The sequence below is a fragment of the Aulostomus chinensis genome, chromosome 13, assembly GCF_037954235.1.
Source record: "Aulostomus chinensis isolate RoL2024-O1b breed Wild chromosome 13, RoL_Achi_v1.0, whole genome shotgun sequence".
Lineage (NCBI taxonomy): Eukaryota > Metazoa > Chordata > Actinopteri > Syngnathiformes > Aulostomidae > Aulostomus > Aulostomus chinensis.
The window spans coordinates 28,499,192-28,521,183 of record NC_141332.1 but is presented as its reverse complement, the minus strand read 5'-3'; the positions used below and the strand labels follow the sequence as shown (position 1 = coordinate 28,521,183).

The 21,992-nt window shown below is 50.3% G+C and overlaps 1 protein-coding gene across 2 annotated transcripts in view; it reads right to left on the bottom strand.

Annotated features, from left to right (window-relative positions):
* Positions 1–308: 308 nt before the first annotated feature.
* The window catches only part of LOC147251608 (phospholipid-transporting ATPase ABCA1-like), a 50,650-nt gene continuing 28,966 nt past the window's right edge, over positions 309–21,992 (bottom strand). For both annotated transcript variants that reach the window (XM_086222419.1, XM_086222418.1), the window contains exons 13-49: positions 20,354–20,559; positions 19,825–20,001; positions 19,532–19,754; positions 18,889–19,110; positions 18,578–18,782; positions 15,375–15,488; positions 15,098–15,272; positions 14,815–14,946; positions 14,449–14,726; positions 14,157–14,377; positions 13,948–14,026; positions 13,616–13,866; positions 13,454–13,505; positions 13,221–13,343; positions 11,306–11,454; positions 11,106–11,230; positions 10,873–10,971; positions 10,369–10,558; positions 9,924–10,018; positions 9,819–9,851; positions 9,626–9,731; positions 9,450–9,524; positions 8,848–9,017; positions 8,191–8,368; positions 7,973–8,088; positions 7,740–7,884; positions 7,538–7,661; positions 7,185–7,314; positions 6,937–7,063; positions 6,689–6,751; positions 5,833–5,939; positions 5,268–5,409; positions 5,053–5,187; positions 4,433–4,536; positions 4,267–4,359; positions 3,780–4,023; positions 309–1,088 (exon numbers count right to left, since the gene is read on the bottom strand). In XM_086222419.1, the coding sequence (XP_086078545.1) occupies positions 939–1,088; positions 3,780–4,023; positions 4,267–4,359; positions 4,433–4,536; positions 5,053–5,187; positions 5,268–5,409; positions 5,833–5,939; positions 6,689–6,751; positions 6,937–7,063; positions 7,185–7,314; positions 7,538–7,661; positions 7,740–7,884; positions 7,973–8,088; positions 8,191–8,368; positions 8,848–9,017; positions 9,450–9,524; positions 9,626–9,731; positions 9,819–9,851; positions 9,924–10,018; positions 10,369–10,558; positions 10,873–10,971; positions 11,106–11,230; positions 11,306–11,454; positions 13,221–13,343; positions 13,454–13,505; positions 13,616–13,866; positions 13,948–14,026; positions 14,157–14,377; positions 14,449–14,726; positions 14,815–14,946; positions 15,098–15,272; positions 15,375–15,488; positions 18,578–18,782; positions 18,889–19,110; positions 19,532–19,754; positions 19,825–20,001; positions 20,354–20,559 (5,358 nt within the window). In that variant the 3' untranslated portion in view covers positions 309–938. The remainder of the gene's footprint in view (positions 1,089–3,779; positions 4,024–4,266; positions 4,360–4,432; positions 4,537–5,052; positions 5,188–5,267; positions 5,410–5,832; positions 5,940–6,688; positions 6,752–6,936; positions 7,064–7,184; positions 7,315–7,537; positions 7,662–7,739; positions 7,885–7,972; positions 8,089–8,190; positions 8,369–8,847; positions 9,018–9,449; positions 9,525–9,625; positions 9,732–9,818; positions 9,852–9,923; positions 10,019–10,368; positions 10,559–10,872; positions 10,972–11,105; positions 11,231–11,305; positions 11,455–13,220; positions 13,344–13,453; positions 13,506–13,615; positions 13,867–13,947; positions 14,027–14,156; positions 14,378–14,448; positions 14,727–14,814; positions 14,947–15,097; positions 15,273–15,374; positions 15,489–18,577; positions 18,783–18,888; positions 19,111–19,531; positions 19,755–19,824; positions 20,002–20,353; positions 20,560–21,992) is intronic.

The following is a 21,992-nucleotide window of genomic DNA, read 5'->3' as shown; positions in this document are numbered from 1 at the left end:
ACTCCAACCGTGGTGGAGACGACCTCTGACATGATTGTTCAGATCCAACCACCTGCCAATGCAATCCTCCTCCGCCTGGGCTGCTCTACCGGAGGTCTGGGATTCAGAGGGGCCCGCAGTAACTCAGTGGCGTCTCGTCTGTTTAGGTTAATCATGTGATCAGTCATGTGATTGAGATAGACACACAACTGCTCCTGTAGTTCCACCCTGTGTATTACAGGAAAGCAGCAAAATCTAGACAGAGGTTTGCTGGCGATTGTTTGAGTGTCATGAATCCTTCATGAGTCAATGAAGAGACCGACGGCCACTCAGGAGATTCGTTGGTTTTAATGTCAGGAACAGAGACACTTTTTCTTCCCATCAGTCAACAAACATTTCCAGTCAATCAGCTGATAAACATCCCGTCAACTGATGTCGTGCAGGACATGTGAAGGCGGATCAGCTGAGCTCAGGAGGTCATTGGTCGTGTCAGCATTTCACAAACTGGTGAGGTATTTCAGTTGAAAACAACAAATCTGCCATTTTTATCATTTTTTTTCTTAAAAAACTAAAAAATTAATCACCTCATCCTTGTACTGCACTTTGATTGGCTCTTCAACACTACAAGAAACAGCATAATCTCGCCAAAATAAAAGCAAAAATGACAAACATAAATAAAGAAAATGAGAGAATCAAATGTTAAAATGGATCGTTGCAGTCGAGCCCTCGGCCATTGAAATTATTCAGATTCTTCATCGTAAATAAACAACCACTGAACACGTCATCTGATGCGTCAGCTAAAGCATTAGAGGAAAACATGGTGGACGCTCAGCACCATGTGTTCAAGTTTTTGACAGTCTGGTGGCTGGTGACCACCACAGCTCCCCCCACAGGAAATCTTTTGCATTGACTGGCATGACACATTGCCCTTACGACATCGCAATAGGCTGGTCACATGATCACATGACACTCTCATTTAGGTCGTCCACCTTGCAGGCTGCTACCCCGGAGCTTGGAGTGGGAATGTTGATGGCGACATCACGGCGTCTCACAGAGTTGTCTTTTGAGTGATAATCGTCACTCTGGTCCTTGGCAAAGTTCACAAACACCTGGAAAAAAAAAACACAGAGGTCTCATCAGCCAAGACAATGTGCTCTGCCCCGATGTGTGTACCTGGTCCAGGGTGGTCTGTGTGTGTGTGTGTGTGTGTACCTGGTCCAGGGTGGTCTGGGTGTGTGTGTGTGTGTGTGTACCTGGTCCAGGGTGGTCTGGGTGTGTGTGTGTGTACCTGGTCCAGGGTGGTCTGGGTGTGTGTGTGTGTGTGTACCTGGTCCAGGGTGGTCTGGGTGTGTGTGTGTGTGTGTGTGTGTACCCGGTCCAGGGTGGTCTGGGTGTGTGTGTGTGTGTGTGTACCTGGTCCAGGGTGGTCTGGGTGTGTGTGTGTGTGTACCTGGTCCAGGGTGGTCTGGGTGTGTGTGTGTGAGTGTACCTGGTCCAAGGTGGTCTGGGTGTGTGTGTGTGTGTACCTGGTCCAGGGTGGTCTGGGTGTGTGTGTGTGTGTGTACCTGGTCCAGGGTGGTCTGGGTGTGTGTGTGTGTGTGTACCTGGTCCAGGGTGGTCTGGGTGTGTGTGTGTGAGTGTACCTGGTCCAAGGTGGTCTGGGTGTGTGTGTGTGAGTGTACCTGGTCCAAGGTGGTCTGGGTGTGTGTGTACCTGGTCCAGGGTGGTCTGGGTGTGTGTGTGTGTGTGTACCTGGTCCAGGGTGGTCTGGGTGTGTGTGTGTGTGTGTGTGTACCTGGTCCAGGGTGGTCTGGGTGTGTGTGTGTGTGTGTGTGTGTACCTGGTCCAGGGTGGTCTGGGTGTGTGTGTGTGTGTGTGTGTGTGTGTACCCAGTCCAGGGTGGTCTGGGTGTGTGTGTGTGTGTGTGTGAGTGTACCCAGTCCAGGGTGGTCTGGGTGTGTGTGTGTGAGTGTACCTGGTCCAAGGTGGTCTGGGTGTGTGTGTGTGAGTGTACCTGGTCCAAGGTGGTCTGGGTGTGCGTGTGTGTGTGTACCTGGTCCAGGGTGGTCTGGGTGTGTGTGTGTGTACCTGGTCCAGGGTGGTCTGGGTGTGTGTGTGTGTGTGTACCTGGTCCAGGGTGGTCTGGGTGTGTGTGTGTGTGTGTGTGTGTACCCGGTCCAGGGTGGTCTGGGTGTGTGTGTGTGTACCCGGTCCAGGGTGGTCTGGGTGTGTGTGTGTGAGTGTACCTGGTCCAGGGTGGTCTGGGTGTGTGTGTGTGAGTGTACCTGGTCCAGGGTGGTCTGGGTGTGTGTGTGTACCTGGTCAAGGGTGGTCTGGGTGTGTGTGTGTACCTGGTCCAGGGTGGTCTGGGTGTGTGTGTGTGTGTGTGTACCTGGTCCAGGGTGGTCTGGGCGTGTGTGTGTGTGTGTGTGTACCTGGTCCAGGGTGGTCTGGGCGTGTGTGTGTGTGTGTGTGTACCTGGTCCAGGGTGGTCTGGGCGTGTGTGTGTGTGTGTGTACCTGGTCCAGGGTGGTCTGGGTGTGTGTGTGTGTGTGTGTACCTGGTCCAGGGTGGTCTGGGCGTGTGTGTGTGTGTGCGTACCTGGTCCAGGGTGGTCTGGGTGTGTGTGTGTGCGTACCTGGTCCAGGGTGGTCTGGGTGTGTGTGTGTGCGTGTGTGTACCTGGTCCAGGGTGGTCTGTGTGTGTGTGTACCTGGTCCAGGGTGGTCTGGGTGTGTGTGTGTGTGTGTACCTGGTCCAGGGTGGTCTGGGTGTGTGTGTGTGAGTGTACCCGGTCCAGGGTGGTCTGGGTGTGTGTGTGTGTGTGTGTACCTGGTCCAGGGTGGTCTGGGTGTGTGTGTGTGTGTGTGTACCTGGTCCAGGGTGGTCTGTGTGTGTGTGTGTGTGTGTGTACCTGGTCCATGGTGGTCTGTGTGTGTGTGTGTGTGTGTGTGTACCTGGTCCATGGTGGTCTGTGTGTGTGTGTACCTGGTCCAGGGTGGTCTGGGTGTGTGTGTGTGTGTGTGTACCTGGTCCAGGGTGGTCTGGGTGTGTGTGTGTGTGTGTGTACCTGGTCCAGGGTGGTCTGGGCGTGTGTGTGTGTGTGCGTACCTGGTCCAGGGTGGTCTGGGCGTGTGTGTGTGTGTGCGTACCTGGTCCAGGGTGGTCTGGGCGTGTGTGTGCGTGTGCGTACCTGGTCCAGGGTGGTCTGGGTGTGTGTGTGTGCGTGTGTGTACCTGGTCCAGGGTGGTCTGTGTGTGTGTGTACCTGGTCCAGGGTGGTCTGGGTGTGTGTGTGTGAGTGTACCCGGTCCAGGGTGGTCTGGGTGTGTGTGTGTGTGTGTGTGTACCTGGTCCAGGGTGGTCTGTGTGTGTGTGTGTGTGTGTGTACCTGGTCCATGGTGGTCTGTGTGTGTGTGTGTGTGTGTGTGTACCTGGTCCATGGTGGTCTGTGTGTGTGTGTGTGTGTGTGTGTACCTGGTCCATGGTGGTCTGTGTGTGTGTGTGTGTGTGTGTGTACCTGGTCCATGGTGGTCTGTGTGTGTGTGTGTGTGTGTGTACCTGGTCCATGGTGGTCTGTGTGTGTGTGTGTGTGTGTGTACCTGGTCCATGGTGGTCTGTGTGTGTGTGTGTGTGTGTGTACCTGGTCCATGGTGGTCTGTGTGTGTGTGTGTGTGTGTGTGTACCTGGTCCATGGTGGTCTGTGTGTGTGTGTGTACCTGGTCCATGGTGGTCTGTGTGTGTGTGTGTGTGTGTGTGTGTGTGTGTGTGTGTGTGTGTGTGTGTGTGTGTGTGTGTATACCTGGTCCAGGGTTGTCTGGGTGACAGAGTAGTCCTCGATCCTCAACATGTCCTTGTTCTTGGCGAGGATGGAGAAGATGTGCGTGAGGGAGGTCATGGATGAAGGCAGCTGGTACTGCAGCATGTTGCGGTGCTTCTCCTTCAGCGTGCTGCCACTCAGCTCACTCTCAATGAACTTCATGACAGGTAGCAGGTCAGGGGAGGGGCCCGCCACCCGCAGGATGATGGTGTACCCGTCGCCAAACCTGCACAACCATGTTATTTACAGTGAGAAACATCTCTGATGGTCACATGACTGATGTTTAGAGACTTGGTGGTGATGATGATGGTCATCAGACGCCACATTAGCACAATCACGCTCATGTTCACAGCTTCCTGAACTCTGGCGCCACCGCTGGACAAAGACATCAGTAATCAGAGGAGGACTACGCTTCCCATCAGCCCTGTGTGGCCGGCATCTATTATAGTCATGTTTGCAGAAGCGTTACCTGTTCTTCAGGTGTTGCACACTGCCAAGACACCTGAATCTGCCGTTCACCATGATGGCCATCCTAGTGCATAGAGCCTCACATTCCTCCATACTGAAACACACACACACACAGTTACTTATAATATGAAGAGTCAATGGGAGGAGTCAGTGAGCAGCAGCCTAACCTGTGCGAGGTGAGGACCACCGAGCGTCCCTCCTTGATGACGCTGTGGATGCAGTTCCAGAGTGCCCGTCGAGCTTTGGGGTCCATGCCAGTGGTGGGCTCGTCCTGTCACCAGAACCACCGCCAGGTTCACGTTGGCCCACAGGTGCAGGAGGAAGCAGAAGGAGAAGGTGAGAAGGAGGGGGAGGAGCATTCTCACTCTTCCTCTGTGGTGCTCACTATGGCCTCCCTCTTTCTCTGCTGTTAGCCTGAGCTGCAGCTGGTTTTAATCTCAAATTAATCTCCCCTCCCCCCTGCTGCACTCCGATTGGCCAACAGTTTCTGGCGCTGTTATGTCATCCTTCACAGCTGCGCTGTAAAATATTCAGCTCCACTTCTAATCGGTTTGTTACTGACTCACTGATGCTGCCTCATGGTGTAATCAATCAAATTCATCCAATATGGAGGGAAATGGTGAAGTTACATTAGCGTTAGCTTCTCTGTGCAACGTGCCATTTCTGCTAATATGATATAACCGTTTTACAGCAAATTCACCGGATTTCTCTAACAAACATGAGAACTAAAATTAACAAGAAATTCTCAGAAAATCTGGACAAAAGAAATGAAAGGAGAGCAAGTTACCAGGAAGACGACGGGCGGCGCTCCGATCAGTGCTATGGCTGTAGAAAGCTTCCTCATGTTCCCGCCGCTGTAACTTCCTGCTGCTTTATCGGCGTATTTGACCAAAGCCAACTTCCTGATGGCCCACTCTGCCACCTGTCAATCATACACCATCATTATCAGAGTGACAGAAACTGGCATGTTTCATCAATGTTCTGTGTATGTTCCAGACTCACGTCGCAGACTTCCTTCTCGGGGACGCCTCTGAGAACGGCGTACAGCTCCAGATGTTCTCGTCCTGTCAGCAGCTCATTGATGGCGTCAAACTGAGGACAGTAGCCCATGTTCTGATGGACCTGGTTGATCTCCCGCAGGATACTGAACACACAGCACTGTTAGCAGTAGTACTAGTGGTAGTAGTGCCAGTAAGCAAAAATAATCAGAAAACTCTGAATAACATATATTTTCAACTGACAAGAAAACTGCAGATTTCAGGATTAGAATGATACATCTGATTCAATGGCAGTAGTTTTCTGATAGTTTCTTGTTCATTTCCTAGGCTGCTTCTCATGTTCTGCTTCATTGTGACTGAAGAACAAAGACATCTCTTTTCCTTTGGAGTAGAACCAGTTAGAACCAGGGACTAACAGGACGTACTGAGCCAAGTGTTGAAACTGCTCAAGAGAAGGAAGGTTTCTGTTCGCTGTGAACTGAATTTTTAATCCTGTATTAATCTGTAGGAAGGAGGTCAATCCAGCAACAAGTAGGCCGGCAGGCTCACTCTGTGACCTTAGACCTCACCTCTTCCCAGCCAGAAAGGCCTCTCCGCTGGTCACCATTGTGTCTCCCGTCAGCATCTTAAAGGTTGTTGTCTTTCCAGCACCGTTGACTCCAAGCAGGCCGAAGCACTGACACACAAACAGAGTCAATGACAGAGGAGTCATGTGACATGCTCTCACTCCTGATTGGACAACGGTTATTTGAGAGTGATTCAGGTTACAGGGCTGTTATAAGCCAGAAAGCTCCAGCCTGTACAAGAACACAGAATCTTCATCATCATCGTAATCGTCATCATCATCAAAAGCAACAACAACTCAATCTGGATTGTAAGAATTTAAATAGGAACTAAAAATGAAAATGCTGAGGAATGACAAGACAGTAGCGCCCAAAAAAACTGCTGTTAGACATCAAGACAAAAATTCACCAAGGTGTACTCAGTTACCTGGGTCTGTCTCTACCTCACCTGGGTCTATCCCTACCTCACCTGAGTCTGTCCCTACCTCACCTGGGTCTGTCTCTACCTCACCTGGGTCTATCCCTACCTCACCTGAGTCTGTCTCTACCTCACCTGAGTCTGTCTCTACCTCACCTGAGTCTGTCTCTACCTCACCTGGGTCTGTCTCTACCTCACCTGGGTCTATCCCTACCTCACCTGAGTCTGTCTCTACCTCACATGGGTCTGTCCTGACCTGAACAGCCAAACATTTTGACTTGCTGGCAATGTTTTGATGGTTGCCAGTAGGTACAAGTGCCTCCACAGAGTGCAGCTGCTGTGTGAAGAGCAACACACGGTGGTAAAATCTGTCACTGCGGTCTGTTGTTTGGATCAAACTGGTTTTGGTGCCTTTATGCTGCCGCATGCAGTGCTGCCTCTCACCTCACCAGGAGGGATTCCGACGCACAGACGGTCCACTGCTGGCTTCTGCTTCCTCTTGAACACCTGCAGGACATAGTTCACCTGTTGTGTGTCTGATAGAATCGTTCTCTGGGTGGATCAACTTCCCCTCATAGCAAAAAGGTTAGATTTCTTCGTCGGAAGTTTGTCATAGTCGTATGATGAATTTTGAATTGGACGCTATTTTGTAGGGCAGAAGTCAAGAGTCTCAGAATCAAGTCTCAGTTCACCTTGGTGAGCTGCCGTAGCTCCAGGATGTCTCCGTGTCCCAGGCCGTGGACAATCCTCTGTCTCTCTCGGGCCACATCCTCATCCTCTTCCCCCAGAGCTTCCAGTTTGGTCAGTTTACTCACCGACCTGCACAAAGGAGATAAGACTTTGCCCTCAGACAGTCGTCCTGGTGGCCTCCTGTTGGACACAGTCATTACTGCAGTTTTAAAACACTGTGCTCACACGCGCGCATGTGTGTGAGTGTTACCTGGGCTTGATGCAGAATCTGTACTGGATGAGAACGGTGATGATGAAGAACACCACTCCCTCCACGGCCATAGCAAACAGATTCTTTCCCACCATGTCCCAGTCAAGAGGTGAGCGGAACCTGTTCTCCCCTGCAACACAACCACGACCATCACACATCCCACAACAGAGTGCCAGCCCTACTCAAAGCTAGCCGGCGCTACTACTGCATGGCCAGTTAGCAAGTTAATGCCATATTAATTCACTGCTGCTGCGCATTTTTCAAACAAGCAAAGTGCCATTAATGAGGTCAGAGTTGAGTGTTCAGGTTAAAGTGCTTCATGTCCCTGGGCGAGACAGGGAGGCGACTGTTACCGAATCTCTCGAGGGCGTCAGCCATGGCCTGGTTCTTCACCATGTCTATGAGCCCTCGACCCAGACAGAAGTGAGGGAATATGAGGAGGACGTTCTTAAGGATGTCATTGATTCCTCCAATCTCCTGAAAACACACACACGCTAGTATTTTCATTCACCACGAGATAAAGCAGTGCAGCGTGGTAATGCTGAGCTTTCTCACATGGTTTCCAAACAGCTCCATGACGAAGGTGGAGATGCTGCCATTGATGCCAATCAGGATGTTGACACTGGTGAGGACCACGTACGCTGTGCTGGGGATTGTGAAGAAGAAGGAGGCCGGGTACATGAGCGGCGTGATAGACCAGCTGGAAACAGACCGGAAAGATCATCAGCAGCATGTTGACATTTACACGAGTTGATGGTTGTGGTCGTGGTTGTTTGCAGCATGGGTACCCGTAGAGCAGCAGCAGCAGAGCCAGCACTGGCAGGTTGGTGGAAGAAACGTAGGCTTTTTGTTGAAAACAGATGAAGATGAAGATGACGAGTGTTGCTGGGACAACATAGTTGCACTGCAGAGGTACAAGACAGAGTTCAGCTACCCCAACACACACACACACACACACACACACACACACACACGTGCGCGCTTAGCCGTGGCTGTGGAGGCTCACCATGTCCCAGATGAAGTTGGCCACCCAGTAGAGCAGCGGCTGCACACCACTGATGAACTGCATGTGTTTGGATTTGCTGACGCGCTCCTGGATCAGAAAGACCACAAAACTGGCCGGGACGAAGGACATGGCGAAGATGACACAGATGGACACAAGGACGTCCACAGAGGTTGTCACGCTGGAGATGAGGACGGAAGGGACACACAAGATGAAGAGACAGGTATCACTGTGTGCCTCCAGCGAGGCTAACGTTGTCACTTCTATTTAAGGGTCAAACATTTGTTCAAAGGAGGAGTGAAAAGTTTCCCTTTGAACTGTAAGAAACTGTTGGAAATGTCATCTTTATGAGCCCATCAGACGATTTTGAAGTAGTTCCCTTGTTACCCAGCAGAGGGAGACTTAAACCTTCCATCAACTTAACCTGTTGAATGACCTTTGACCTATTGGTGATGACCCAAACTGATGTTGTTTTATGTAAATGTTGGACAATAGTGAGCAGAGCCCTTCTGAGGGGACAATCATGGCACCATCATGTCTGAGGATGTGGATCCGTTTCAAATGGTTTACAGGACAGTGCAGCTTCTTTTAACCTGGATTTTCAGGTTAAAAGAAAATCACATCTAAGACTCAAGTTGCCTCACAGGTGCGTAGACTCACAGTGCCACCTGCGACAGCTGCTCCTTGGTGAGGTTCAACGGGTGGTTGAAGGCCCTGATGCCGTACTGGCTGGGATCTTTTCCTTCAGGCAGGTGAGCTCGCAGGATGCCGTTGTTCATCACATTGATGAATGCACCAATGCTGTGCCAGCCTTTGTTGTTGAACCAGATCTGAGGAGAAAGACCACATTCTCTGACTTATCGATAATTTTTATTAACAAACACAACCAGTATGATAACATCAGTGTTACTGTGAAGTCAGCAGGTCACGGCAACTGTAAACCTTGATGATCCCTTGGTGATTTGAGTATCATCAGCATCGCATGGCATCATGTGCTAATTCATCGGACTTCCCTCAAAACACTAGAAAACACAAAATGCTACCACGTTAGCTGACTGACTCCTAGCGTGGAGCTAATGACCACCACATGAGACGACTAGCGTGTGGTGCCCTCAGATGTGGTTGCTCTTGCCTATCCTGCTTTCATGGTTATTACTGATTCCTCCATACCTGTAATCTTTGTCGCATTAACCAAGAAAGGACTGTGCAAGTGACCAGAGATGCTACAATGGTGAAGAACACAAAAACAGAAGTGTTCTTACCTTGACGTTGTTCTTGGTGTCCAGACCATTAATGAACCCTGACAAACTGTCAAGGAACCGGTCAGCCGCCGTGCCCTGACCCAAACACATTCAATGGTCAAGTTACGTGAAATAAGAATGTGAAAGCGGAGAGCCTGGGAATGGTTCTGGTTTCAATACTCAGACAGGATACAAACCTTCTGCAGTTCAAAGATCTTCCGCACGCGTTTGATGGCATCGTCAACCTCATTGGCTGGTGGGAGGACCTGCGTGCTTCTGGCACCCAATGAGAAGCCACCGTACCTGTGGAAAGAAAGAAAACTGAAAAGTAAAACTAGTTTTGGGATGAAAAGTCTGGTGAGCGATGAAGAAGACAATGAGGAGGTGCACCTGAACTCATTGACCCAGACCTTGTTCTTCAAACTGTCAACACAAACAGGGAGTGTTAGTTTCAGGGTGTGTCCAGGTGTGTGCATGTCCAGGTGTGTGTGTCACCTCTTGCCGATGATTTGGGCATAGGTTTTCACCAGGTAGTCAGATATGTTCCGTCCCGTTAGGTTTTGCAGAGTATCACTGGCACTCAGTTTCATCTGAAACACACACAAACACACAACATTTCAACAAGCATCATGTGGTGTTGCTGATTTGACCTTCAGGATCCAAATGCAGCACAACCACAACATTTGGGCCTCACGTTCAACACGTCCCCAATTTCAACACTGACAATAGAAACTCAGGTTCCGAGCTGTCGCTGGAACCTCTGACTTGTTCTGATTCAGAGGTCTCAAACATCAGCAGCCTCCTGGTCAGGTGAGCTAATTGAGTCATAGTTGACTGAGTTACTGAATGTCAGCTTATCTGGAGCATCAAGTGTGGGATGTAGCCCCGCCTCCATGGCGACACATGAAGACACGGACAGACCTCAACACAGGAGTCTCACCTCAGGTGGTGGTAACCCTCCTGCCCCAGCGGGGCAGTCCGGCAGCATCTTCTTCTTGCCATCACAGCTGCAGAAGCACGCTGGAGATGGGTCCTCCATAGTCCAGTTCCTTGAGCTGAAGAGCTGCTGGACGCTCTCCGGGACATCCGGGACACTCCAGTCCTCGTCACCCATAGTACAGGGAGCGTCTCTGGGGACAAGATCAGCTGGAGGTTTGACTGGAGAAAGTCGCCATTGATGAGAAATCCCAGATCTGACCCTGAGCATGTCACTGAAGCATCAAATCACTCACTGATATTTCTAATGATTGAACATGTATATTAACAGTCATGACCATGACCATGACCATGAGACCACCTGCAGGTCCTGGACCCAAGCTTGAGAGGGCCTGCTCCTATCAAGCCGTTTGTAAACATATCAAATATTCAATGTCATCAATCCAAGAGTGTGAGGGTTGAACTCCACTACCCAGAAGCCTGTATTGAGATGACACGGATGACTTACGGGATGGGATGTCCATCCATGCAGCGGGTCCCAAAACCCGGTGGGTCCAACAGGGCGCTTAACAACCTCTGCATATTAATGTCTGTGGGGGCGTCGTCACTGAACACACACACACACACACACACACACACACACACACACACACACACACACACACACACACACACAAATGGCAGCTGTTTAGTTGCGTGTCAGTGAGGTGTGGGTGTTTGTGATGATGGCCATCTATGTACCTGATGAAGGTCACCTGGTCCTCATACATCCAGGGCTGCAACTCCAGACTGGGATATTTACCAAACGGAGGGACAATGAGACTGAAGACGAGGGCGATGCATACAAAGACAGCGGGGAGGACAATCTGGAGGACGGACAGCATGTTAGCCTTTGACGACAGTCACGGGGACATCCTGCAGCCAATCACAGCACAGTGTACCTGAGCAAAGAAGCCTTTACGGGAGCGGCGAGCATACAGGAAGCGTTTCCACATCAGAGCCACAAACTGCTGCTTCCTCAGACTCCAGCCACTAACCTGGTACGAGCCTTTCCCATCCGAGGACTTCAACAAGTCCGTCTCACGGCAATCTGTCACACGATACACTAAGTTATAACATGTCCCACAATGTCACATGCATAAACCCTGTTTACCTTCCGCTTCATGTCAAAATGGAAGCTTTGAAAAAAGTTCAGATGGCTTTCAGGTGGTGTTGACTCAGCCCCCTTGGGCCAGAAACCGCAGTGTTTATCAGAAAGAAGACGCAATTTCCCATCAGCACCAGCACGCAATAAAGATCTTCATCTGACCACGTGGCCACGGAGGCAGGTGGAAGGCTGCAGCAAATGCGTCAAAGTTGTTCCAAGTGATACTGGTGACACGTAGGTTGTAAACGTTTCAATGTTGTAACATAAAACTACCAATACCAGCGCTGCATCTGTTGCTCATGAATGAGCTAAACAGATCTACAGTACTCAGTGAGTCAAAGTGCTGCTAAATGAGTAATTGTTCGGATTGAATTTTAGCTTAGCACTGCTAACCGTAGCATCCAGGCTTCCAGCATCATCAGAGGGTTCATTAGTGAAGATGATCTTGATGAACTGAACCTGGAAGATCATCGACTTTTGTTCACCAGAGCTGATTTACTGATTCAATCACCCCTAATTGGACAGCATGGCTCAGAGGTAGAGTGGCCGTCTGGCAACCGAAGGGTCGCTGGTTCAGTCCCCACTTCCCCAAGGGGCCATGTCCAAGTGTCCTTGAGCAAAATACTGAACCCCTAATTGCTCCTGATGGCCCTGTGATGGACTGGTGACCCGTCCAAGGTGAACCCCGCCTCCAACCCGATGTCAGCTGGGATAGGCTCCACCCCCATCACATGGAACAATCGTATTGGCTGCTGGTGGAGTACACAGCAGATGACCACTTCCTGTTGGCCTACAAACACACCTCATCCCTGACATGACCACTTCCTGTTGGACTACAAACACACCTCATCCCTGACACGACCACTTCCTGTTGGACTGCAAACACACCTCATCCCTGACACGATCACTTCCTGTTGGACTGCAAACACACCTCATCCCTGACATGACCACTTCCTGTTGGACTGCAAACACACCTCATCCCTGACATGACCACTTCCTGTTGGACGACAAACACACCTCATCCCTGACATGACCACTTCCTGTTGGACTACAAACACACCTCATCCCTGACATGACCACTTCCTGTTGGACTGCAAACACACCTCATCCCTGACATGACCACTTCCTGTTGGACTGCAAACACACCTCATCCCTGACATGACCACTTCCTGTTGGACTGCAAACACACCTCATCCCTGACACGACCACTTCCTGTTGGACTACAAACACACCTCATCCCTGACACGACCACTTCCTGTTGGACTACAAACACACCTCATCCCTGACATGACCACTTCCTGTTGGACTGCAAACACAACTCATCCCTGACACGACCACTTCCTGTTGGACTGCAAACACACCTCATCCCTGACATGACCACTTCCTGTTGGACTGCAAACACAACTCATCCCTGACACGACCACTTCCTGTTGGACTGCAAACACACCTCATCCCTGACACGATCACTTCCTGTTGGACTGCAAACACACCTCATCCCTGACATGACCACTTCCTGTTGGACTACAAACACACCTCATCCCTGACATGACCACTTCCTGTTGGACTGCAAACACACCTCATCCCCTGAACTGCTCTTGATTATCAATTCTAGCATTTAAGAGGTGTTGGGTTTAAGCAGTTTGACTTTTAAGATTCAGTCTTTGTGTGTGTGTGTGTGTGTGTGTGTGTGTGTGCGTGTGCATGTGTACCTGGGTCTCCATCAGAGTTGTTGTCCTTGTTGTCATCCTCAGTCAAAGGTCTCAGGCAGCTCTGAGGTTCTCTTCCTCCAAATGCATGAGTTCTCCGCCGCCGTCGCACAGGAAGTGTACCATCTACACACAAGCATGCACACACACAGGTTTGGTTGTGGTGTTTCAATGGTCAGATGTGTTCCTGCCAGATGACGAGTCATGTTCTACTAGACATTTCAGAGACCTCTTACCTGATGGCACGTCAGTGTCGACGCCATTATCTTCAGCCACTTTCAGAAAAATCTACAAATTCAAACAGGACCTAGGTGACGTTTATGTTGCTAGTCTTACTTTCCATTTGAGAACGTCTGGATGTTGTTGATGATCATGTTTCTGTGAAGACGGCATCCTACCTCTTCCAGTGAGGTGTCCGACACACCGTAGCTGGACACGCTGAGCTCAGCCAGGTTGTCATCCAGCTCCTTGAAGAGCTTCACAAAGGCGCCGTCCTTGGCGGCGCTGTACGGCAGCACATAGATGAGCTCATGTCCCAGGTCCTCCACCAGGCGGGCGGCAGGGACGTGACACAGGATCAGGTTGGTGACCAGAGACACATCTGGCGGGACTAAGGGAACATCACAGATGGATGCTGCTGGACCATTTTCTGATGACGGAGACACGTAGCTGAGGTCAGATTCACCCAAGGGTGAAGACGCCAAATGCTCTGCAAGTAGACAGATCTCACCGATGGTGGCAGCCTCACTTTCATGTTCGCTGCCAAGTCCAGCGTCGCTGCTGCTAACTGAGGCACTCTCCTCCCCCCCCTGCAAGACCAGATGAATAGTCTGTCAAATCCAGACTTCCATTGTTTTCCTAAAGCCAGTGTCCACATGATCAGTGATGTGATGATGTCAAACGTTGAATCATGTGAATGTGACTTCTTGTCGACTTGACCTTTTTGCCAAGGGACACAGTGCTGGACGAGTTCCTGCAGGAGCCAAGAGACGGCGCTGCCTCCCTCTTGACCAGTGTCAGATAGTAGCCTGTTCCCAGCTGGTTCTTCAGGTAGAGCGAGGAGCCTACACAGCACAGCTTCCCATGAGAGATGATGGCGATGCGGTCCCCCAGGATGTCCGCCTCATCCATGTGGTGCGTGGACAGGATGATGGTCCGACCTGTTAGCCCGCACAAGGTTAAACTGATAGCTTATATGGGCAAGTCAAAGTGAGCAGGCAACAGCACTCACCCTGCCTATACTTTAGCAGTAGGTCCCAGATTCCTCTGCGAGCGTAAGGATCCACTCCAGCTGTGGGTTCATCCAGGATCACGACCTTTGACCCTCCAACGAACGCAAGCGCTACAGACAGTTTCCTCTGCATGCCGCCAGACAGCGTGCTCGTCTTGGATCGACGTTTATGTGGCAGGCCAGTGTCCTGCAGAATTTGTTCAATCTCACCTTTCACCTGCTGCTCCGACAGGCCTTTCAGGCGAGCATAGAACCATATGTGCTCCTCAACAGTCAACCTGGAGAGGGCGCCGCCGCACAAAGACAAATTGAGTAAGGGATGTGTGGACATATAAGACAACGGACGGACAAGCCAGAGAGACTCACATGCTGAAGAGGACATTGTGTTGAGGACAGACGCCGAGACTCTGCCGGATGGCGCTCAGCTCAGAGCGGATGTCTTTCCCTAGGATATAGGCAGTGCCAGAGGTGGGCGGGAACAGGCCAGTCAGGATGGACCTGCAGCCAAACAGCTGAATTACAACCTTTCTGGATCAAAGACGTCAGACTGGCATTCTACTTGTTGTCAGGACTCGCTCGTATCCATAGACATGCATGAACAATGACAATGGTTGTAACATGTAACAGGGAGTGATACGTCATCACTCACATGGTTGTGGTTTTTCCAGCGCCATTGTGTCCCAGGAAGGACGTAATCTGTCCCTCATAGAAGCCAAGTGTGAGTCCATCCACTGCCAGTTTCTTGCCATGACGGTAAACTTTCACCAGGTTCTCGATGTAAACGCCAAGTTCGAGGTGGGTCGGCTCCTCCTCCATACACACCGCTGCACACACACCCACACATATGCTCAGGACAGGAAGGCTCTTTCATAATAAAAGGCTGCACATGATGTTTGGGGTGGTGTTGCCCGCATGAGGACACTCACCTCCTGGATTTCCTTTCCGGCTCAGAGGGACTTTACTGGACTTCCCATTTTTGTCTCCGTGCCAATAGGACTTGGTGAAGGGGAAGTACCATGGTCGAGGAATCCCATACTGACCTGCCACACAAATGCCATCTTCACTGTCACAGAATCATTCAGACAAACTGCTTGTGTGTTAAAAATTAATAACAATTCTCATCAATCAGCAACCACAAGTCATAATTCACCATCTATGTGAAAAAGCGTCTCAGAGTGGAAAGCAGTGAGACGGCATCTGGCTACTGGGCTATGACATGGTTCACTGTCAAGTCAGGTCAGTTTTATTAGTGTGGCATCAAACCCCAACCAAAGTTCTGTCCTGACTCTGTCCAAGTACAGCAGGTCCAGCACCTCCCTCCTTCAATGAACCTCCACCCAACAATTCTCCATCAGCAAGCACATCCTGCAACAGCAGCCACCAGAACCTTCCTTTACCAGCAGGAAGGTGGAGCAGATCCAGGATCAGTGGGGACGGAGAGAGAGCAGGAGAGCAGGACAGAGACAAAGACAGAGAATGGAGGAGGACAGAGAGACAGAAGGAAAGAGAGGGACAGAGATAAAGAGAGAGAGAAAGGAGGAGAGACTGATGGACAGAGACAAAGACAGAATGGAGGAAGACAGAGAGACAGAAGGAGAGAGAGGGACAGAGATAAAGAGGGAGAGAAAGGAGGAGAGACTGATGGACAGAGACAAAGACAGAGAATGGAGGAAGACAGAGAGACAGAAGGAAAGAGAGGGACAGAGATAAAGAGGGAGAGAAAGGAGGAGAGACTGATGGACAGACGGGGACGTGAGCAGGCTGGAAGGAGAAAGATAGCAAACAACAACACACGGGCAGCAGCGTTCTGGACCAGCTGGAGAGTCTTTAGGGATTTATTAGTCCAGCTTGAAAGGAGGGAGGTGCAGTAATCCAGCCTGGAAATGACAGACGCAGGGACTAGTTTTTCTGCGTCTTCTTGAACCAGGATGTGTCTGATCTTAGCGATGTTACGTAGATGGAAGAAGGCGTCCTGGAGATTTGTTGAATGTGGGAGTTAAAGGATCCTGGTCAAAGAGAACTCCTAGGTTCCTTACAGTGGTGCGGGGGCCAGGGTGGTGCCATCCAGGGTCCCTGTCTCATCAGATCAGGTGGTCCTCAGGTGTTTGGGCCCAGCACCAGAACTTCAGTTTATCAGAGTTTAATAAAGGAAATGATGGGTCCTCCATGTTTCCTGTCCTTCAGACAGGCCTCCAGGATAGTCAGCTGGTTTGTTCCATGTGGATCATTGATGAGTTCAGCTGAGTGTCGTCTGCATAGCAGTGAACATTAATGGAATGTTTCCTGATCATGTGACCTAGAGGAAGCAGGTACAGGGTGAAGAGGACTGGTCCAAGCACAGACCCTTGTGGAACACCAGAACTGACTGTAGTGGTCTCAGAGGAACCATCATTAACTGGTACCAACTGAGATGGACCTAGTAAATATGACCTGAACCAGTTTAGTGTGGTTCCTTTAATACCAGTGACAGGTTCCAGTCTCTGTAGAAGGATATGGTGATCAATGGTATCAAAGCTGCACTAAGATCTAATCAGACCAGCACAGAGACCAGTCCCTCATCTGGTACCAGTAGGTCACTGGTACCTTTGACTAGTTCTGTTTCTGTGCTAGGATGAACCTGGAACCTGACTGAATCCTCCAATCAGCTGTTGCCGTGGAGAAGTCACAGAGCTGTTTAGCAACTGCTTTCTCCAGAACCTTGGAGAGAGAAGAAAGATGTGATGTTGGTCTGTAGTTGGTTGAACTTCTGGATCCAGGGTTGTTCTGAGTCACTGCCACCTAGAACCTTTCATGGTAAATGTTGGAGTGTTCTCCTCTTGGAAGGTGACAAAGTCACAAAGTCAGAATCACACTGGTCCATGAATATAGAGTGACTCGGCAGGCCATCATATGTTAGTTTTGTGTTGGACAACTTCATCGTCCTTCTCCTCCTCTTATCTGGTTGGTCCGGGTCGCGAGGGCAGCAGCCTCAGCAAGGAATCCCAGACTGTCCTCTCCCCAGCCACGTCCACCAGCTCTTCCGGGGGAATCCCGAGGTGTTCCCAGGCTGCCCGACCCTTTGCCATCCACCCCATACTCCCGGAGTCCCCCCCACAGGTTGCTCCTGGGAGCACGGTCATAAGCCTTCTCCAGATCCACAAAACACATGTGGACTGGTTGGGCAAATTCCCATGCCCCCTCCAACACCCTGGCAAGGGTGAAGAGCTGATCCACAGTTCCACGGCCGGGACGAAAACCACACTGCTCCTCCTCAATCTGAGGTTCAACTATCGCCCTGACACTCTTCTCCAGTACCCTGGCGTAGACCTTACCAGGGAGGCTGAGGAGTGTGATCCCCCAATAGTTGGAACACACCCTCTGGTCCCCTTTCTGAAAGATGGGGACCACCACCCCGGTCTGCCACTCCAAAGGTACCGCCCATGATGTCCACACAATGTTGCAGAGACGTGTCAACCAAGACAGCCCCACAACATCCAGAGGCTTGAGATACCCAGGGCGGATCTCATCTACCCCCGGAGCTCTGCCACCGTGGAGTTGCTTAATTGCCTAGGCAACTTCTCCCTGAGATTGGATGATACCCCCCCTGCCCCCGAGCACTCCCCCCTACCCCCCCTGAGGTGACAGACGGTTTGCCAGAATCTTTTTGGAGCCGACTGATAGTCATTCTCCATGGCCTCACCGAACCCCTCCCACGCCTGAGTTTTTGCCTTGGTGACTGCACTGTAAGCTTCTTCTTCAGCCTGACGGCTCCCCGTCTGGTGTCCCCTAGCGGGTTCGAGGATTACCGCCACGACCGGCCCCAGCAGCCTTATGCCCACAGCTCACAACAGCCACCTCAACAATGGCAGAGCGGAACATAGCCCATTCGGACACAATGTCCCCCACCGCCCCTAGGATGTGGTCAAAGCTCTGCTGGAGGTGGGAGTTGAAGATCATTCTGACAGGTTCTTACACCAGGCAATCCCAACAAACCCCCACTACTCGTTTGGGCCTGCCGGGTCTGCACACCATCCTCCCCTGCGACCAGATCCAACTCCCCACCAGATGGTGATCAGTTGAAAGCTCAGATCCTCTCTTCACCCAAGTGTCCAGAACATGTGTTGGACACATGACTAGTTAATGAGGTTACCTGGAAACACAGCCTCGAGGTACCAGGTCAAGAGGCCATACAGGAAGGAGTCGAAGTACATGATGATGATGGCAGTGCGCAGACTGAAGTCGTCTGCCTCCAGCGGACTGGCCAACAGATTCTTCCACTGGATGCCAACGCCCTGCTCCTCGAACAGAGCAAAGTACTCACAGCCGAATCCGAATGCCACAGGGGACAGAAGGCTCTGAGGGGGGTGCAAACAAACAACTCACTCTGGTTTTGAATTACAATAAAGTCTGTCCATCCATCCAAATGTAACACAACAACCCATCACACACAGGTGGACTTACTGCAAAGACTTTGGCACCAAACCCGATGTAGTCCTGCCAGGCGACACAAAGCACGTAGGGCAAGTAGAGCGTGAAGTAGATGATCCCACCGCAAGCGGCGGCGAGGTTGGCTCGTGCGAACGCGGTGCTGATGAGGAAACACTGCATGATGGTCACCACAGCAAACGATGCCAGGAAGAGGAAGACCACACTGGGATCACTGTAGGGGAGCAGGTTCCCCTTCTGTGGACATGACCACAACATCAAGTACAAAAAATGTTTTTAAGAGTCAACAACATTTTAAATCTGATGCATCACATGACCAACATTGTATGTATTCGGGTAACTCCTGAGCGTCACTGTGGTGCCTGAGTGTATATGTTAGCATCATTCATTGGCATGGGGTCTTTGTGTTATCATAAGCACACGGTGTTAGCCTTCGCCAACAGTCACAGGGTGTTGGCATTAGTAGACAGGTGTGGGGATTTCGCGTTTGTCAACGGGCGTGGGCTGTTGGCGTTAGTTGATGGATGGGGGTGTTTTGGCGTTAGTCAACGGGTGTGGGGTGTTGGCGTTAGTCAACGGGTGTAGGGGTGTTGGCGTTAGTCAATGGATGGGGGTGTTGGCGTTAGTTGACGGATGGGGGGTGTTAGCTATGCCTGACCTTTAGGAGCAGCACCAGCAGTCCAGCGCTGATCAGTAGAGGAATCAGGCTGCTGATAAACCAGCTGAACCACAGGATGCCATTGTTTAATCCCATGATCCTCATCGTTTCCTTCAGCCGTGCCTCCTTCTCATACACAACACTCTTCAGGATAATAGACACGGAAAACATCCAGGCCAGAGTCATGAAGAGCGGCATGGAGCGACTCATCACACGCAGGAAACTGAGGACAGAAGAAGATTTAGGATACCAGATGGATAGCCAAACACTATAAATGCTAGGAGCTGCCTTACATGTCATCCACGTAGCAGGGGTATGGCATCTGCTGGATGTAAACGCCCGTCTTTTCCTTGGTGCCAGTAACAGCTCGGATGATGGCCTGCTCGATTACATCCTGCAGGTAGGAGAAGCCGCCCCAGATGTAGCGCATGTCCTCAAAAGGGTCTGCGCGAGGACCAGGGTCCCAGTACCTGCAGATGAGGATGACAATGATGGTCTAGTCAGTCAGAAGCAAAACGCATGTTGTTGTCATTGCGCAGCAGACCTTTCTGTGGGTTGAGGAGGTGGGGCTTAGGTAGGCAAAGTGATCTTGTTGTGTTTTACGCCAACAGGTGGCTGCAGATCACATTTGGGCAAAATGTCCCCGTTTATATCTATTTATATCTGTAATTATTCAATTTAGTTTCTTTTAATTGGATGGTGGTTTTAAAAATAAAAGCATCAAATAGTCACATGACTTTTACATGAAAAATGTTGATGGAATAATTTTTATTGATTAAGTCAGTGAATCTCCTTTCCCAGTGTGTGTGTGTGTGTCCCTACGCGTCTTTGATCTTGTTGGTCCGCTCCACATTGTCAATGTCCATGCGGATCTTGTAGTTGAGTTTGGCCGGCAGCTTGGTGGCGTTGGCGGAGACATCTGGGAAGACAATCCCGGCCCAGAACTTCCTTTCCTCCAGCAGCCCCATTGACTGATTGACCAGACGTTCCTCGCTGGAGACGGGCTCTAGCTTGTCCAGGTTCACGCACTAACACACAAGAACAGAGACATCTGGTTACATGACCCTTAAAGATCAGATGCGTTGTCCTCCTGCCAGCACATTTCCACTCACCTGCTTCAAAGTACTTATATTAAGTGCATTGATCTGTTAACCTGCTGCACTGTTGAGTGGTCACACACTCATGTTCAACTGGATACCCACTTAATTCTGCACTACATTGTGGACCTTGCACCAATTGTGTTTTTGCACTGACCATTTTTGTACATATCTTCTTTCCATAGTTCTATATACCTTCTATTATTTATGTTTCTTTTTATGTTTATTCTGCGAATTCCATGAGTGACACCAACGGCCGGAGTCAAATTCCCTGTATGTTGTGAACATACTTGGCCAATAAAACTGATTCTGATTCTGATTAAAGTACAACCGAAATTATTATACCCAATTCAAGTTAACACCCTACTTTTAGGGAACATCTCTTATTTGGCATCATCCCCAGAAGAGCTTAGAGCCAGGCTAGTTACCTTAGCCCAATGACTGATAGTGGGTGGGAAGTGTTAGCATCAGCTAGCTCAGGTCCAGGTGAGTTACCTTAGCCCAATGACTGATATTAGGTGGGAATTGTTAGCATCAGCTAGCTTAGGTCCAGGCTAGTTAGCTTCGCACAATGACTGGTAGTGGATGGGAAGTGTTTGCATAAACAAGCTCAGGTCCAGGCTAGTTAGCTTAGCCCAATGGCTGGTCGTGGGTGGGAAGTGTTAGCATCAGCTAGCTCAGGTCCAGGATGCTGGTGTGTCCAGCAGGAGTCCTCCTCCTCCTCATGATCAGTAGCAGCAGTCGCTCTTCTAGTCCTCAACAAACATTTGGTTCTGTTGACTCAAGTTCCAATGGAGCTTTGGAGGTGCTGCGTCAAATCACTGCGCCCAGTCAGGAAAGTAGTTCCGGCTACGTGTCTGATTCTACCACTACAATGTCTCCTCATTTTAAACTGGTATTCATCACCATGGTTACACACAACCCTCCTGATATTAATGCAGGCAGAGACGGAGCTACGCTAACACTTCCCACGCACTACCAGTCATTGTGCTAAGCTAACTAGCCTGGACCTGAGCTAGCTGATGCTAACACTTCCCACCCACTACCAGCCATTGTGCGAAGCTAACTTGCCTGGACCTGAGCTAGCTGATGCTAACACTTCCCACCCACTAGAAATTTCTGCTTCCTGTTCTGGCATCATCATGTGCCCTGATACTATGGCAACATCATGACTTTCATTGTTTTGTTATTGTTTTTTCTTGAAATTGCTGTTGTTATCCTCTTTCTTAAGTAATTTTGTATTTTTGCTAATTAGTAATATTCGGGACGTTAGCAAGAAAACCAGCAGGACCCATCAGACCACCAGATGAGCGATTATGTAGCATCATCATCATCGGTTCGTAAGTGCAGCCATACTTCAGTAC